General features: G+C 42.9%; 1 protein-coding gene across 1 annotated transcript in view; it reads right to left on the bottom strand.

The window, feature by feature from the left end:
- Positions 1 to 307: 307 nt before the first annotated feature.
- Positions 308 to 18,373, bottom strand: part of LOC130122794 (serine protease HTRA1A-like) — a 45,550-nt gene continuing 27,484 nt past the window's right edge. The window contains exons 4-9 of the mRNA XM_056291818.1: positions 5,093 to 5,287; positions 4,389 to 4,421; positions 4,155 to 4,269; positions 3,061 to 3,118; positions 2,723 to 2,818; positions 308 to 914 (exon numbers count right to left, since the gene is read on the bottom strand). Coding sequence (XP_056147793.1) covers positions 746 to 914; positions 2,723 to 2,818; positions 3,061 to 3,118; positions 4,155 to 4,269; positions 4,389 to 4,421; positions 5,093 to 5,287 — 666 coding nt within the window. The 3' untranslated portion in view covers positions 308 to 745. The remainder of the gene's footprint in view (positions 915 to 2,722; positions 2,819 to 3,060; positions 3,119 to 4,154; positions 4,270 to 4,388; positions 4,422 to 5,092; positions 5,288 to 18,373) is intronic.

Here is an 18,373-nt window from a genome sequence, read left to right as displayed (position 1 = left end):
CAGACATAACAGACCAAACAACATTCGTCTGTGACAAATGTGGACGATATTGTTGCTCTAATGCGGGCCTGATGGCCCACAGGCATGCTTGCCGAGCTTAAACTGCATCACAGTCATCATCGTTTCGATGGACTGCCAAAGGAAGTGTGTGTGTGTATGTGTGTGTGTGTGTGTGTGTGTGTGTGTGTGTGTGTGTGTGTGTGTGTGTGTGTGTGTGTGTGTGTACATGCATGTACCACTATGTTCTGTATGTTACAGAATAATAGACAAAGAAAATTATAAGGTGAGTGAACAGAGTGACAAAACAAAGTAAATCCTTTATTTTCGTCTTGGTACAGAACACAATCAACAAAAACATTAAAACTACAGTACTTAATGAAAGTATTTTGGAACATAACAATTATACAAATCAGATTTGCTCAGAGAGTCTATACATTGTTTAACACTGCCTTAGAAGGTCGAACTGAGCAAAATACTGTATCAAACAAATAAAAGAAAGGAAAAAAAGCTTTAGTCAAGGCATAATAAAGTAAAAGTGTAAATATACATGGATGAGAATGTAAAGCTCTGCTTTTGAATGTCTGCGTAGTCGTCCCAATAGGGTCAAACCAGAATTTTGCCAGACAAGTGGTGCCACTGGCCACAGATCCTGGGGAGGGGGCTCACAAGAAATCCTACCTACATCCACATATGGTCCATATGGAAAAAAATGAACTCAAGCTCAAGTGTGGTGTTTGAGGCAGGGTCAAGGGTCGATCTCCATTGGAATGATGGTGAGAATAGCGTCCTCATTTCCACGCCGCACCACTACTCTGAGTGTGCCATCCCTCTTGATGGTGTTGCTGACATCAGTTGCAGTTGAGATCCTTTGGCCATTGATGGAGATAATAACATCATGTTCTTTCAGGCCACCACTGGGAGGAAGAAGAAGAAGACATGGTTACACAATGACCTCATAAATAGTATTTATAGTATATTCATCAGCCAAAAGATACGGTTGTTTGAAACCAGTATCTTCTTACAATATATCTTTTACATATATATTTAAAAAAACATAGCACAAGGATTTTGGGCCTGGGCATGCAGACATATTAAGAATTATTAAAGGGCTCATAAAGGACTCATAGTTTACCCGATAGAGCAAACCAAATGCTACTTATTTAATATCCCAAATAAATTTAGATACTGTTTTATAAAGATCTGTTTTATACAGATATTGAGAAATATAGTAATGCAAACTGAATTGATTTAAAATCTGTTGCAAGCATTTTAAAATATCTATATGAGCAGCAAGAAATCCATATATATATATATTCTAATTTGATGACAATTATTTTGCACTGGAAACCCATTTTTATTTTAATAAATGATAGCAAAGACAGAGAAAAGAGTGCAAAACACACAAGCCCACTGAGCCAACACACACCCAAAATAAATATGTAGTAAACATCACACAAAGACTGAGGCAATTACCAGAAGTAATATCAAAACGCTGACTCTCAACATGACTCCTTAATCACATCCACATGTGAACGAAGGCCACCACACCTTTGTCTGCACTGTACAACTGCATTTCCACACTGTATTTCCACACTCCCCTCGCAGTGCTTAGCTTCTCTGTGTCACTTAACTCGCTAACATGACTAACACTGACAGCTGAAATGGGGCATGGGAGCCACGTTTTCATAACAGGGCCAAACGGGGTTTGCAAAGGCCAGGGCTGACTCAAACACAAAATACTAACAGAACAGGAGTAAAAGCATTTATTTAAAATGACAACTCAAGCGCCTCATCTGTTTGGGCAAACTGAAATGTTAAAAGGAACCACAGAAATGTTTTCAGGCACAAAACTTTGACTAGTGACTTGTTCAAAGAGTAAGGCCTGACAGGGCCTTGTAGCAGAGACCGTGCAAGAGAGGGTCGGGTGGGCAAGTTCCAGGAAACCACAGAGTGGCGAGCAACCCTCCCTGCATTAGGGCCGAAGGAAACAGCTGACCTCAGCGTCTAACAAACCCCACTCTGCTAGAGTTGTGGTAGCATTTGATTGGAAGGGGGCTGGGATTGTGGGGGAAGGGGGATTCTTTGGAGGGCCAACAGGCATGCTAGAGTGACTTGTGAATTTATGTTTTCTCAAACAGTTGTGCAAGCCTGTGTAAGTGTGTTTTTTTTGCGTGTGTGCAAAAGTGCATGTGTGTACATGTGTGCCTAATGTGTATGCACGTGAGTGTACATGTTAGGGGATAGAAAGAGAAATGAAAAAGCAAAAAAATAATATGGTGAATACAGTACATGTCAATTGTCCTAACTGTCCCAGTTTCTCTCATTTTTTCTCCTGAAAAGTTTTTTTTTTTCCTGCTGATTTTTTCCTCATTCAAATTGGTGGTCTGAGGATAGAGGCTGTCATCCATTGTCGTTTACCAACCTGGTTCTCACTGTGTTCACCTAAAGCCCAGTGAGACTATAACTGTGATTCAAGGCTATACAAATAAACCTGACTTGAGTTTACAATGTGAGAGTGCAAAGCAGATGAGAGCTGGGGCGTCGAGTGCCTTTTTAATTCACTGCATGTGTAAAGGATAATGTGCCAAAAACAACCCACTGAGGAAGAGGAAGAGGTGGGCAATTTTTATTCATGCTTCGTAAAAATCCATTGGCATTACCGCCAAAGTTAGTTTGTGCTGAACCAATCCTTATCAAGTCACATGGACAATATTGTACTTACGTTGCCGCCGGTGTCTTTGCGATAACCTCCATAACATAGGCGCCAGAGGTGACGTCGGGGAAGTCATGGTGTCGCATCTTCAGCTCTTTGGCTAGTCTAAAGTTAGAGAGAAAAAAAATGATATTATGGAGAAAATTTCGTCTTAAATTATTACCCAGAATGAGGAGAGCAAAACTGTGTTGCCATATCCTAGTGACCAAGAGCAATATTTGTGTTCATAATGAATCATTACTTTTTGTTATTTAGCCATAGTCAAGTGTGACACTGTTTCACGTTGGTAATCAATTTGTATGTCACAATATCAATAGATACCTTTTGTGATAGCATGTGTTACTTACGTTGGCGTGAGAGTCATCATCCTTACACCAATGTACTTCTTCTTAGCCGCTGCCCTTCCTAGAAATGGTCACAGAAAAATACAGGCCTGATAATTAATCTCATCTGCTCTACAGTGACAGCCTTGATTTGAAAGGTTGACCAACTCTGCTGAATTCAAACACGTCATTGACTGTCCTCGAAACGTCCCAAAAAAATTCCTTGAATACTCCGTATACCTATTAAATTTTAATAACCTTTTGGGTGTTGTCATAGAAACAGACATAGTTAGGGCAATTGTAAGGCTGCCCAACCTTTCCACATTAGTTGGAATGGCTAAATGATATGCTCCTGGAATTTCGGGTTGCAAAATAGTCATTTATTTTGATAAATGACTAAATTCATCGATTCATCGATCATTGACCCACCACATACCCCGCTCATGCAAGGAGAGTGTTAGATTTTTTTTAATTCATATACCGAGCACACACTTCTGCTCATTGGTTACAGTTTATGTACTTGAGTGTGTGTACACATCTGTGTGTAGATATGTGGGTTGAAATAACACATATTCCACTAAGCATTCCTGTGTTTCATCATCTGGTGCAATAGTCTTTCTCTTAAGTTTATTATGCAGGAAAGTCTGTGCAAGAAAGAAATCGACCAGATCTTTATGGCATAGAGTTGGCAGCTCTAAAGAGATGTCTGTATTGTTGCAAAAGACAAAAGCAGGTGCAGGGGGAAAAACAAGCAGGAAAAATTAAACCAAAATGATAACCGGCCATATATTTGAACCTCTTCCTTTGCGGTTTATTTGAAGTGTTTGAATTCTGTCAGGTCATGCCAGGTAAAGATACATATGGGATGAAATGTGCTATATAAACCTCAAGAGAGAATATAGGGAAGTAGAGCACATGCTGTAGACATGATGAAGTGACTCAGATTCTCTGAAGTCATGTGTGCCTGCTGGCTTTAGGTCAAACTTTTTCACAGCCCATCTATTTCCAAACTCTGCCTCCCACACTTTGGTTTCATCCTGAGGCCTCTTTCTTACTGCCTGAATAAAAACGATTAAAAAAAGAAAAACAAAATAAACTGTACGAATGTGAATTCATACCTCTGGACTGCCGGTCGTAAGACTCTGCCAGGAATTGTCGGATCTTGTCTGAGGGTATGGCAAAGGAAATGCCCGCTGTTACTTTCAGGGTGTTGATCCCAATAACCTCACCATCCTAAAATGGCAAACCTCACATCAGTATTTAGGGCCATAAATCAGTAGCTTGTAATCAAACTTAGCACATGCCTTAGAATTTCTAAGAAAGTGATCGATGATGACATGAAAATTCCTTACCAGATTTACCAGCGGCCCTCCAGAGTTACCATACTGCAAAACAAAATGGGAACATTTTTGAGTTGATCTTCCAACTGTCATTTGATGATGGTGCAACTAATTGTCTAGGTTTATGCGCGCTTGTATGCGTGAGAGAGAGAGAAAGATTTTGTTTGCAACTTTCAACAAAAATGCACCTATGCAACTGAAAAGCAATACATGTGGTCTTTTGTGAATGTGGTGAAAATCTCCACTCCAACTACATTTCCATCAAATTTTATTTAAGTGAATTTTGTCATTTCGAATTAAAAAAAAGCTTGATGAAAAGGCAAAAATCAAATACTATCCCCAAAATTCACATAAAGGTGTATATGCTCACTTGAGGTGCATACACTTTTTATTTAATAAATAGAAAATCTAAAAATGAGACAAGATAAAAAAGAGAACTGGCAATAAATTGAGATGGAAACGCATTTGGCAAGAGAGAAAAATAAATGCGAACAGAATTTAATCACACGCTCATCTGCTCCTTAATCTTAACTGGTCCATCTTTCTCTCGGGTGGATGTATGATGCTGGACACGTAAAACTGTTCAGGGTTTTATTCAATTAAACGGATTTCATGGAAGTGCAACTTCATTTGCACGAATGCTTTTGTTTTGTGACATTCAATTATTCGCTTAAAATGTATTCAAACATTGGATGGAAATATAGCAACCGACTTACATTGATGATTGCGTCAGTCTGAATGTAGTCCATGTCAGAGTTACGGAGACCCAGCTCCTTGCCCCCTCGTTGGGTGGTGCTGACTATTCCAGTGGTAACTGTGTTCTGGAGGGAAAATGGACTGCCGATTGCAACCACAAACTCCCCTGGCCTCAGGTCTGCCGAATGGCCCAGCAACAGCACTGGAAGCTTGGTCTAGACAGGGGAGAGGCGCACGTTTAGCTGGAAGAGATTGTATTACAAATCCAATTTTAACTGGCTTTCAAATTTTTGTAGCTATCATAGTAGATTTTTTTTTTCATTTCGATCCTGATGACAACTTTCCTGCCTTCTGATTTCTCAGATTGTGTCTACTTAAAGGATGCTTTTTCAAGTTCGGGTTAAGGAAACATTAATGTGAATAACATTTTGTTACGGCAAGAGAGATGTTGAAAAAGAGGCAAATATGCTTGAAGTAAAGTGGAATTCAAATGTGTTTTGGTGATGAAAAGGTGGGAAAATTAAAAGGTAAAGTATTTCTTCTTAAGATGTAAACATTCCTGGCATGTTGAGCATGTTGAGTTCACGATTGAAAAAAATATTAACACTAATTGTTTTTTTTGGGGCGTGGGATTTTTCCCCCTTTTTCTCCCCAGTTGTATCCAGCCAATTACCCCACTCTTCCAAGCCGTCCCGGTCGCTGCTCCACCCCCTCTGCCAATCCGGGGAGGGCTGCAGACTACCACATGCCTCCTCTGATACATGTGGAGTTTCACCAGGAGGACGTAGTGCGTGGGAGGATTCCCCCCTCCCCCCAGTTCCCCCTTCCCCTCAAACAGGCGCCCCGACCAACCAGAGGATGTACTAGTGAAGCAACCAGGACACATACCCACATCCGGCTTCCCACCTGCAGACACGGCCAGTTGTGTCTGTAGGAACACCCGACCAAGCCGGAGGTAACATGAAGATTCGAACCAGCAAGCCCTGTGTTGGTAGGCAACAGACTAGACGCTATGCTACCCGGACGCCCCCAAGTATTTTGTTCTTAAGATGTAAACATTCCTGGAATGTTGAGTTCACGGTTGAAAAAAATATTAAGATTAATTGTTGCCTGTCAAGGAAATCAATTCTACCCATTCTTTAAAAAAACATTTAGTGTAATGACAACAGTCTTTTCTGTGGGAAGAGGGATCAATACAAAAGCACAACACTTAATGTGCACACAACTCACTCGATATAATAGCAATGCTCCCACAGATATACAATTAACTCTCCCAGAGCAAGTACAAGAGCTTTTTGTTTATTTAAAACATTAGTCAACGTCAGCCAATTGTGTTGGCAACCATATGCAAAAAAGAACCACAGACACTTTAAAACTGACTGATATACGGTTAATGTTGAGCAAGCTGTGCTGGACCACGTAGCGGAAACCAGGCTTCAGAAAGACAGCCTAGACAGACAGGCAGACACGCACTCACACACACCAGGATAAAGGATAATTTCATCCGTATGCAATGGCAGTTTCCGTTTCCGAATGAAATCATCTTTTTTGGGCGGTGCGCAGTCACAGCCCACACACTGTGCCCATCACGCTGGGTGCGCACTGTTCACACAGGCCGTACCCAATACCCTGACATCCAGCAAGCTCCGTCTTGGAAAAAATACCTGTCTCAGGAGTTTCTCCTGTGTATCCGTTTTGTTTATCCAAGGTTATAAATAGGGGCCGTTGCAGGCTGCAAGGTAACTGAGACAGCGAGACAGGATGCCAAAGATACGCACAGACAAAAGAATCTATGTGAACTATGCCTACTCACTCAAACACTCGGACTCAACAAGCAACTCATGCTTGGTCTGTTCAGCCATTATCTTCAGAAACAAAACATGACCCTTAGCTAAACCTAGCCAACATACTATTCGATATATAACACTCAGTGTTAATGAAGACCTGCAGATGCTCACACAAATTTTCCTACAAATCGCAAATACGCTCTGTAAACCTGCAAGACATATACATCTAAAATGCAGACGGGAGTCAATTGAAGAATTCGCTCTGATTTAACGGTCTGTGGTTTGAACCTCGTGGTAAACAGAGGCCACCTCGAGCCAGGAGGTGCGGTTATTATTAGAAGACGACAAAGATAGTGATAGCCCGTAACTGAGGAGGGGAACCTTTCAGAACCCCCTTCCCACCTTAACACACAAATGCATGGAAGCACGGGCTCGCTCACACGCACGTGTACACACACACACACACACACACACACACACACACACACGCACGCACATGCAATGCACATATGCGTACACACAGACATGCATGCTCTCACACACAAACACACACAAACTTGTGTTGTTCAGGGCCAAGGTTTTCCCCCTTCATATTCTTGTGGTGACATTTGGATGCCACATGGTAAAACATATATTGCACACGTGTGCCTGTACACAAACAAAATTTTGCACATAGGCATAATCAGTAGGGAGACACTTAAATCTCTCTCACACACACACAACATAGGAGTATAGGAGCAGCACTCTACATAGCCCTCACTCACCTCACCCCCCTCACCGCCCCCAACATGAGATAAGAGTATAACCAGATGGAAAGGGGCAGCGAGAGAAACACACGCAGCTGAAAGAGGTGGATGTGGATCAGGTGGATGTGAGTCACTGGTAAAGCAGTCAGCACTGGGCCAATGCCAGCCACAGTCCCTGATGGTGATGGGAACTGTCAGTGATACTGACAGTGTCATGGTTATATCACTGACAGGTGGCTTGTTGAAATGCTGGAGCATTGGGACACCTGTGTGTAGCGCCTCATACAAAGTCTATCTCAACTTATCCTCTTAATTATCTATCTACCTACCTATATATATCACAGCGGAGCAGCGCAGTAATGCATTGGTCCTCTAACTTAACATCCTTAAATGTTAGGAGAGAGCCAAGGTGAGAATGCAAAGCAAACACTGAACATGCCGACTGCTGGCCTTTTCAAAGACTGCTGATCAAGGTATCACTTTCTGGTCACGATAAGTCATCTTTCTGGACCGACTTATGGAAAATCACCATGCCATGTGCGTCTGCTGCTCCTGACCACCCAAGTGACTCACCTTTCTATTTCAGGTGCAGGTTTGGACACATTAGAACTTCACCCAACAACACTCACCACAGTGCAGGAAGGACGCAAGGCAAGAAATGGAAACAACAAACACTGCAAACCACAGAAGAAGAGTCTGAGAATGTGCAAAAAAGAAATTACTTGACCGCAGGTACACATTAGTACACCGATGCAGCAGGACAGCCAACGGACAGTGTAGGACATCATTATTTACAAAAGCTTGCTGGTTTGAGCACTTACAGCCGCAGGCGTTGGTCCATGGCCTTATTTGTGACTTGTCCAGTGAAATGGGTACAGGATGTGAACTACAGAGGAGCCACTAGGTGCTTGGTTCCTTGTTGAAAGACAGGTGCTCCCCTAGAATTATAAATTTGGAAATTTTGGGAGGTCTATCCATCCCATCTATCCATTATCCAAACCACTTATCCTGCTCTCAGGGTCGCGGGGATGCTGGCACCTATCCCAGCAGTCATTGGGTGGCAGGCGGGGAGACACCCTGGACAGGCCGCCAGGCCATCACAGGGTCCACACACATTCATACCTAGGGACAATTTAGTATAGCCGATTCACCTGACCTGCATGTCTTTGGACTGTGGTAGGAAACCAGAGCACCCGGAAGAAACCTGCTCTCTCTCTAAAATATGAATTACCAAATTGTTTTTGCCAGTTTTGCCATGTGCATTCCTATATTGTTTTCTATAGCAACTGATAATGTCGCATGGGGATGATTCATCACTCATTCACTATGAGCATCAAGCTGTGCTATTTCAACCATCACCATCCAAACATGGTGGTACAATAGCAAACTGGCCATAAGAAATGAGATTCCTCTTTGCTGTGTAGCCTTTGCATTTGATCTTTCCATTTGTAGGCAAATTATTGTGCTCTATTCTATTTGGTGGTGTTGTACAGATGTTTGTTTTGATATTTATTCTGAGCCACAGATTTTTTTTTTTTACTACTATAATAAACCCCATGGGGACATTCTTCTCTGCATTTAACCCATCCTAGCTGTGTAGCTAAGAGTAGTGGGCAGCCGCCGTGCAACAACTGGGCACCAACTCCACTTCGTCTTGCCATGCCTCGGTCAGGGGCACAGACAGAAGTATTAACCCTTACATGCATGTCTTTTTGATGGTGGGGGAAACCGGAGCACCCGGAGAAAACCCAACGCAAATACAGGGAGAACATGCAAACTCCACACAGAGGATGACCTGGGATGACCCCCTATAGTTGGACAACCCCAGGGTTCACACCCACGACCTTCTCGCTGTGAGGCGACAGCACTAACTACTGGGCCACCGTGCCGCCCGATCTGCAGATATAGAGCAAATATACATATGTGCTTGCATCATAGATGTTTCATTACCAGAGACTCATTGTAAGTCCTCTCTGAGGTCCAACCCTCAATGCAAAAAGTGAGCTCCTCCGAAAGCTGCAGTATAGTTTGCACTCTGGGGTACAAGTCTTACTTTATTCAGACGTATAGGTAGGTCCATATTAAATAGAAAAATACAACACAGGACACAACAAAAAAATTATAGCTAACAGCAGTTCACAAGTCCACAATGATTAAAAGCTATAGAGACATTTGTTCCAATGTTTCCAGAAACAAGAAGGAGTACCTTGTGTCACTTTGTGTAGGCTCAGTTAAGAGCATTATAATTATATTCTTGGAATCAATTAATCGACACATAAATTTGTACATAAAATTCCTCAACACAGCATGAAAAGTGGGAACATTACTAGCCAAAAACAGATGACTTGCACTTGTCCATCTTGGAAGCTTGAGCAAGATTCTGAATTAATTTCTGAATGCATCATTATACGCTACCTCATTATAGACCTACCTGCCACAGAGATGCCATGTTTCCCCAAGTTCGGAGGTGTTTTGATAAGACGGGAGTCAGACTCGAGGAAGCAAAGGGTAAACGATTTTGTTTGCTGTGTGCATTTCAGAGAAACGGTAATGAAGAGAGACAGCATCGTGTACACATAGGGCCACACAATTCCAATTACTATGTGGCGCATAAAATACCATTTATTATTATTTAAAATCCCATTAATACCATCTAACCATTTACTGTAACAACGAGATCAGCTGATCATAGCACAGGATTATTTTTGTTTTCTCAGGTCAGGTTCTCCTTTATTGCGTCAGCAAGGACCTAAACTATCCTCCAGCATTTGTGCATCTCTATTTCTGTTCCCGGCCACAGAGATGCCATGTTTTCCCAAGGTCGGCGGTGTTTCGATAAGAGGGGAGTCAGACTCGGGCAGGCGAAGGGTAAACAATTTTGTTTGCTTTGCACGTTTCAGGGAAACGGTAATGAAGAGAGACAGCATCGTGTATGTGCGGAGGCACATTCCAGACATTTTTCTTGACTTTTATCACTGAGCTGACTGATGCCACAGCAAACCGCACACATCTTGGCAGAGTTCAATCTCAAATGCATCGGTAGGGAAAAAAAACAAACCGAAACAGACAAAGACAGGCAGGCGGACAGCCAGATAGATCGATATGCAGGCGGACAAGCAGACAAGCTGGGAAATAGAGACAGACGGGCAGTGAGAGAGACAGACACACCGGGAAAAAAAACCCCTGGAATTGCCATGGAGATCTGTCATTGTTTAAATGTTACAGCCTCGGTCGTTTAGAGGATCGTTTAAAAGCCATTAGTAACTACCATTTTATGACCTCCAGTCCAGGTGCGAACTCAGATCCGGATGAGTTGTGATGAACTATGGGTTTTTCGAGGCACACGCGTACACACACTCAATTACGCAAACCTTTCCCTGGCACGAACCCCTAAAAACTCAGGTCTGGAAATTAAAATGTGCACACCTGGTGTTAGTCAAGATCAACAGACATACCAATTAAAGATATACACAAAACGATACCCCCCCCCCCACACACACACACACACACACACTCCCAACAAGCTGGATTATGTATCGGTGTTCATGTGAGTTTGCGTCTGCGTGTGTGGGAGTTTGTGTTTGTATTTTTGTGTGTGGGTGTCTGTTTGTGTGTGTGTGAGTGAGAGAGCGAGCCTGACACAGAGAGAGAGAGAGAGAGAGAGAGCGAGCCTGACACAGAGAGAGAGAGAGAGAGAGAGAGAGTGAGAGAGAGAGAGAGTGAGAGAGAGAAAGAGAGAGAGAGAGTCAAAATGCTGGGATGTATAGCATCTGAACTTTCGCACCTGGGGTTTTGCTACAGCCTTTAAAAAAAGAGCAGGATTGAGCATGCTTATAGTTATAACCAACCCATCCCATCTGGAGTAGGAGAATATAGCGTGTGTGTGTGTGTGTGTGTGTGTGTGTGTGTGTGTGTGTGTGTGTGTGTGTGTGTGTATGTGCACGCTTGCATGTCTGTGTTCAGGTGTGCATGAGTGTTGACTGCTGACTGATTTCAGACCTGGGATGATGGTAAATGAAGTATAAAGACATTTCCCTTTATGAGCTCACAGAACTGACACCCACGGCCTCACTCTGAAGCAAACGCTAATTGTAAAGGTGACACGTGCAAGAATTTATTCATGGGAGCTGGGGTACATCAATGCCATAAACAATCAACAAAATAAAATAATTGCTTTGGCAAGAAACGGAGATAAAATCAACATATTCCAGCCACACTGGGTAAGCCATATCCCAGTTGACATTGATATGGAAACCAATATGGCTTCCATATGTTGTTTTTGAAGGTCTTATCCTGCGTAAGAGCAAACACATGTCTGTGAGCTGTGCTCCTAAGCACTACGCAGAGTTTTGCGTGGCTTTACACAGTGTTGGGAATACTACAGGTCCTTTCTGGATACCGCACGGCTTTAAATGTGGATCACACTGAGCAGAGATGTGGTCAGGAGTGGGCAGTCAGCTCTTTCTCATGCCGGCATCATTACATGCCTTGCCAAGGAGGCCTCTATATGTGCTGCACTGCGAGGAAGCCTACACACTCCACCGGTTGCGAAAATGGCGGGGCCATGAGTACAGGGTTAGTGGAGAGGTTATGTCCGCCCCCTCTAGAGTCAAATGTATATCTATTGTGCGTCTATGAATGAATCAGCCCGAGCACTTTCTTTCCAGTTTCATACCCACAGACTCCATCTCAGCCTTCCTAGGATGGCTGGACAACCTATTCTCACAGTGTGGCCTACCACTTTCGAAATTTAGACTGTACCCATTTGGGAACGGCTGTTGTATTTGAATCCAGACCACGACATAAAAGATTTTGTAGGGCTGTCAAATTTTTTAAAACAAAGATAATCCGTCCATTATCCAAACCGCTTATCCTGCTCTCAGGGTCGCGAGGATGCTGGAGCCTATCCCAGCAGTCATTAAGCGGCAGGCGGGGAGACACCCTGGACAGGCCGCCAGGCCATCACAGGGCAATGATTTCTGTACCTTTAAAATTAAACAAAGGTCCACAGTTATCACCTTAAGGACCACTTCTGTACCTTACAGGATATTATTTTTTTTGACAAATGTACCTTTGGGTACAGAAATGATACCCCATATTTCTGTGTGCAATGGGGGTATCAAGGATACTGCCGGCATGTGCCACTGGAAGATGAAGACTCTGCTGGATCTGGAGGTCTTGGGACTGGGGAGAGGAATAATTTCGACTGAGAAGATGTGCCTGTTCCCATTGTGGTGGATCCAGCTACACAGCTAACACTTTTTTCTTTTTTTTTCAGGGAAAAGCAGTACTTTGCTTCGCGTATTTCTACTCTATCCCCTGGATGTGTTATTTTCATTTAATTGTTTAAATTGCTAAACCTCCATATTTTACCTTTTGAAGGTAAACGTGGTGGTATACTGTGTGCATGTAAAGCGGGGCCAAGTCATGTAACGTCGGATTCTGTGTCAAAGTTGTCACCATCGCTTGTATGTCAACAATGCCATATGTATGTAGTCACTAAAGAAAATTCCGGCGTATTATCATTGCAAAAATAATATTATCTTACAGTTGACATGTACAGTATGATGAAAAGTTTGGTTATCATGAAGCTGGCCAGTGCCTGCCACATTTGAACCTTTCATACTATCAAAACATGTCGATGTGTCAAAGTGACGTCAGTCGACTGGCAAGCCGGGACAGTTTAGATTAGGGCCACAGTTTAGGGCCAGGCTACTGCCTGCCCAGCTGGTTCGCACAACAACTACGTAACTGCACTGCGGGCCAAGGCCAAGCACAACAGACTGCCGGATTGCCGAGGTACAGTACACTAAAGCATGGGAACCATTTTGGGTACAGGAACAAAGGATGACAAAGGATGGCGTCTTAGAAGGACGTCATGCGGCGTCTTTCCATTGGCATTGGACTGGACCACATCTTGTAAACACCAATAAAAAATCCTAGGCCCACCCACGCATACACACACACACACACACACACACACACACACACACACGCACATGCATACACAGGCAAATACACACATGCAAGCAAGTAGGCACAGTCTCACAAAGGCGCGCGCGCACACACACACACACACACACACACACACACACACACACACACACACACACACACACACACATATACACTATACACACACACATCTTTTAAATAATTGTTCATGATTTTGTGGGCTAGAGATCTGTCATTGTGCCCACAATACCGGACTAGCGACAATGGAAGTCAGTTATTTAGAAATCTATTTATAGCGGGTAAGATTTGCCCACTGTTAAATGTGTAAACAATGAGTCATATATATATATATATATATATATATATATATATATATGCTAAAAGAAAAATAAACACACTTACTCATGCACATGCATAAACTCATACAGGCACACACAGGCACATACATACACATTCCAGTAATGGCTCCAGCCAAACCAACATCAGGCCAGATGTCTGGAGAAAATGGTTTATCAGACCACAAAAAGGCTGTTAATGGGCAATGCAGAGACAAACAGTGCCATTGTTACATGAGGACATTTGGCAAACATGAGGCTTTTTTTCTTTTCACTGCATCAATTTAATTCTCATAAAAGTGATTTCAGGATGATGATTATGTCAATAGTCAATACATCACCCAATGTAGCCTGAAAGCTCCTTTGATTTTGAAATGGGTTAAAAGTGAAGTTTGTGCAGCGATATAGTGTTTTAAGCGTTGTTGTTAGACAAAGCACAAAGTCTGGGTTTCAGATGGCGTCCCTTTAACAATTCTAGTGAACTGCAAGCTAGGCTCGATACACTGGACATGACATGCTATAAACTGATCTGAGATGATTCGAAAACATTCTTCAGACGTATGCCTTTGTTTTTCAACTCATCCCAACTCATTATAAGTGCTTCCAAGTAAGAGACAGAGAGACAGAGAGAGAATGCCTCGAAGTAAATCTGAATGCGTCTAATTTACCATGGTGCACCATGGGTGCCTCCAGGTAGAAGTGATTGCTTCCAAGCTCTCCGAGAGAAGATGGGGGGTTAATGACCAAGCTTTCAAACATGAACCATGATGAGGTCTATCTTTATCATCCAGCACATTATGCAGGGTACGCTTTTGCCTATTAGTTGACTTAGTCAGCCTTCAAGACATATGGATCCATTTTCCAGGCCTTGATCGCACCTCTCTCTCTCGCTCTCTCTTTATCTCTCTCTCTCCACATCTCTTGCGGACAGATACCTTTTTGTCCATCTCACTCACACACACACCCTCACACACGGGCACTCTCATCCTCCTCTCCCTCCCGACATGTCTCTTGCAGACAAACACCTTTTTGTCTATCTCACACACCCTCACACACGAACACTCTCTTCCTCCTCCTCCTCTTCTCTCTCTCTCTCTCTCTCTCTCTCTCTCTCTCTCTCTCTCTCTCTCTCTCCCTCCCTACATGTCTCTTGCAGACAGACACCTTTTTGTCCATCTCACTCACACACACCCTTACACACATGGACACTCTCTTCCTCCCCTCTCTCTCTCTCTCTCGCTCTCTCTCCCTGCATGTCTCTTGCAGACAGACACCTTTTTGTACATCTCACTCAGACACTCAGACACTCTTCCTCCTCTGTCCCCCCCCCCCCCCCTCAAGAATAAGTGAGTAGTGAGTACAACAAATTTTCCCTTTCAGTTTTCCCTCTGAAGTTCCAGCTGCTTCAGACAGACTAATGTCTTCCCCAGAGACACGGGCTAGACCACAGCCCAGGGAAGGAACCGGACCCTGTCACCAATAAACTACATTCTCATAAGCAGGAAAAAAAGAAAAAAAAAGAAAACAAAGAAGGGACTGAGCATGATCCTATCCGGACAAAAGTCAGCCTTCACGTTCCTCCATGATAAACATGTGCAACTGATTATTATTGATTACACCTGGGCCCTGGTAGATTTTTGGGGAGCTGACTGACAGTAGTGACCTATTTTTAATGGCGGCATGGATTGAGACAAATTTGGAGCAGGAAGAGAAACGTAATGGAGAGAGGAAGGGTGGGGAAGGAGAGAAAATAGAACGGAGAAAAAAGGAGGAGCATCCGCTTTCAGATTATGAATTAAGGACCCGTGTTATGGGATTCTCGGTGCATATGACAGACCGATCAATATTGAGGGGCGTGAAGACCAGATTCGAGCATGCATATGTTTAAGCTTTGACAGCCAGCCTGCATTACAGTACGCAATCCACTATAAACCTCCATCTCATCCATTTCATTCTCTTTGGGGCAGTGTATCAGTGTGCCATGACAGACTGCAAGAAGTGTTTCTCTCGTGTTAACTCTGACAACAGCAGTGTATTTTAATCACAGACCAAACTATCCTAGGATATAGAAGGAAAATAATTAATAGCTGGAACTCAATATTTTATTTTATTTTTTCAAAAAAGACAACCAGATACCCTGTAGCTATAGGAGTCAATGACTGAATTCCCCCTCATTTAAAATATGCCAACTTTCCCCCTTTCAGTCTGCCCTATCATTATCTTGCTCCCTCACACATCCTCTCATTTCCCCCACAGTGATTTTCACCAGCCCCAACTACTTTCCCTCTCTTGAACACACACACACACACACACACACACACACACACACACACACACACACACACACACACACACACACACACACACACACACACACACACACACACACAAGGAAATGCACAAAAATGCATCTCGTTAGTGGAAAAGCCAGTTTTTTCAGAGTCATGAGGCCCCTCCAAAGTGAATAGACCTTTTGGTGGTTAGTCATTGAACGGGGGGCCTGTTCCAACTTTGCCACAACAACTTCACTTAAACACTCATTATCACAACAAAACAAGTTCAGAGATCTTAACAGTGGTCTCTTAACAGTGGTAATGGGGCCACGTAAAAAGCTAAAACTATCCAAGGCCCCAGAAAACTGTATTCAAGTAATGTTAGATAATGTTGAATTCATCGTCTTCCAGTAATTCATATGGCCGCTAGGGCTTAATGACATGCGAAATGCATTGCCATATCTTCGTTCTGTAAGATATGTGTTGAGATATTAAATAATGAAAATGAGTCGCATGATTTCCCCAGATCTATGCAGCTTTTAACTTTCAAAGCTCCATTTGCAAAAAACCCCACAACAATAGCAATGATTAGGGTGATTTTAGAGAAGGAAATAAGGCCAAGAAGTAATTAAATCAGACTATATCAAATTTTTTTTCAGATGTGCTAGAGCATTTTTCTTCAAGAGTAGTCATAAAAATGTGGACCTTGCTAGATTTTGTTTTCTATAAAGCAACAAAACTTTTAGCCTGACACGACTGAGGGGCCCATTTTGCCTCACATTTGTAGTGTGTCCATTGCGTGTGTATATGGTGATGTCAATTCTGAAACGATATAGGCTATTGTTGAACTCTAATGGCTGCCAGTGCTGATGACTGCTGTCTTTTGATTACATGGATTTGTTTTTTATTATCTGAAGTGGAATATTATGATCAGACTTTTCCAGTTTATTGTTGCCCCTGTTAAAGTTGGACAAACACTGCACAAGCCAGGACTTCACTTATGTCTCGTAACAGAAGAGTGGTTAACCAGGGTAAATGGGGATCTATCACACAGGCTCTCATTATAAAAAACACTATAAACATCCAAGTATCTTTCAGCTATTCGTTATTCACACATTCAGACCACATAGCACACACACACGCTGACCGTAACGACTATCCCTGACACACAAATGCGAGAAAGACATCCATATGAAGACCAGCGTGTCATCACGGGATCAGATGGCATTTTAAATCTGTGAGGAACAAAGACAAAGCGTCTCTCTCAGTTGCTCTTTTCAGTGTTCAGCATCTCACACTTTAGGTCAGGGCAAAAAGCGGATGAGCCAAACTCTTTTTAGGACTGAGGTCTTTGTGGTGCACCTTGTGTTGCTGTCATGAACCTCTATTCAGCTGAACTGCCCAGCCATGAGAAGGAGCGCCACGAGACATCATGTGCCAGATCTGACTCTGAGTCTATAGCCCTTGGCTTTGTGCCAGGAATTCCTGCAGGACTGCTAGCTGTGATTCATGGGTAATCTTCTCCCTTTGGACCATAAGACAGCCAGACAGCCAGCCAGACAGACAGAAAAAGAAAGAATGAAAGGAAAAGAGATATTGCAAAGAAACTATAAGCCCGATACTAAAAACTGATGCAAAAAATTTGAGCCACTTTTGCTTATTTGCCATTTGCACCATGGCACTGATGGAAGCTATACAATCTGCTGTGGCGACCCCTTAAAAACAGGGAACAAGCTGGAAGAAGAAGAGGGGGGAAAAAAAAACAAGAAGAAGCAGCAGCAACAGCTGCCATTCATTTATTAGAAAACTAGCTTTGGTACTGAATATGGCACAGGTTTGTGCGATGTCGAAGTTGTTTTGGAGAGGTTTCGGAGAAGGCGTGTGTAATGGGCGAACGGCTGCTGCTGAAGCTGTTGCCTGTTGTGTCTGTGATTGCCAACAGACTCTACCCTGATTGCCATGCAGCCGTTTTCAAAAAGGCCATTTGGCTACAATTACACTCGCACCTCATGCGCTCTTTGAAGAATCACATCTTCAGGTATGCCAGATTTGTTAGACACCCTTCATGCCAAGACATGTGAGCAACTCTTCTATTTTCCATCGCTCCCAACTATTATTATGGGAGGATTAAAAACCACCGAGTTAATGTTGTTGTTTTGACTCCCCGCACAGATCATGCGTGGGATTGGGTCTGTCAACTGAGCA

The sequence above is a fragment of the Lampris incognitus genome, chromosome 13, assembly GCF_029633865.1.
Source record: "Lampris incognitus isolate fLamInc1 chromosome 13, fLamInc1.hap2, whole genome shotgun sequence".
Lineage (NCBI taxonomy): Eukaryota > Metazoa > Chordata > Actinopteri > Lampriformes > Lampridae > Lampris > Lampris incognitus.
Note: the sequence above shows the minus strand (reverse complement) of the source record. Positions and strands in the feature narration are given on the sequence as shown.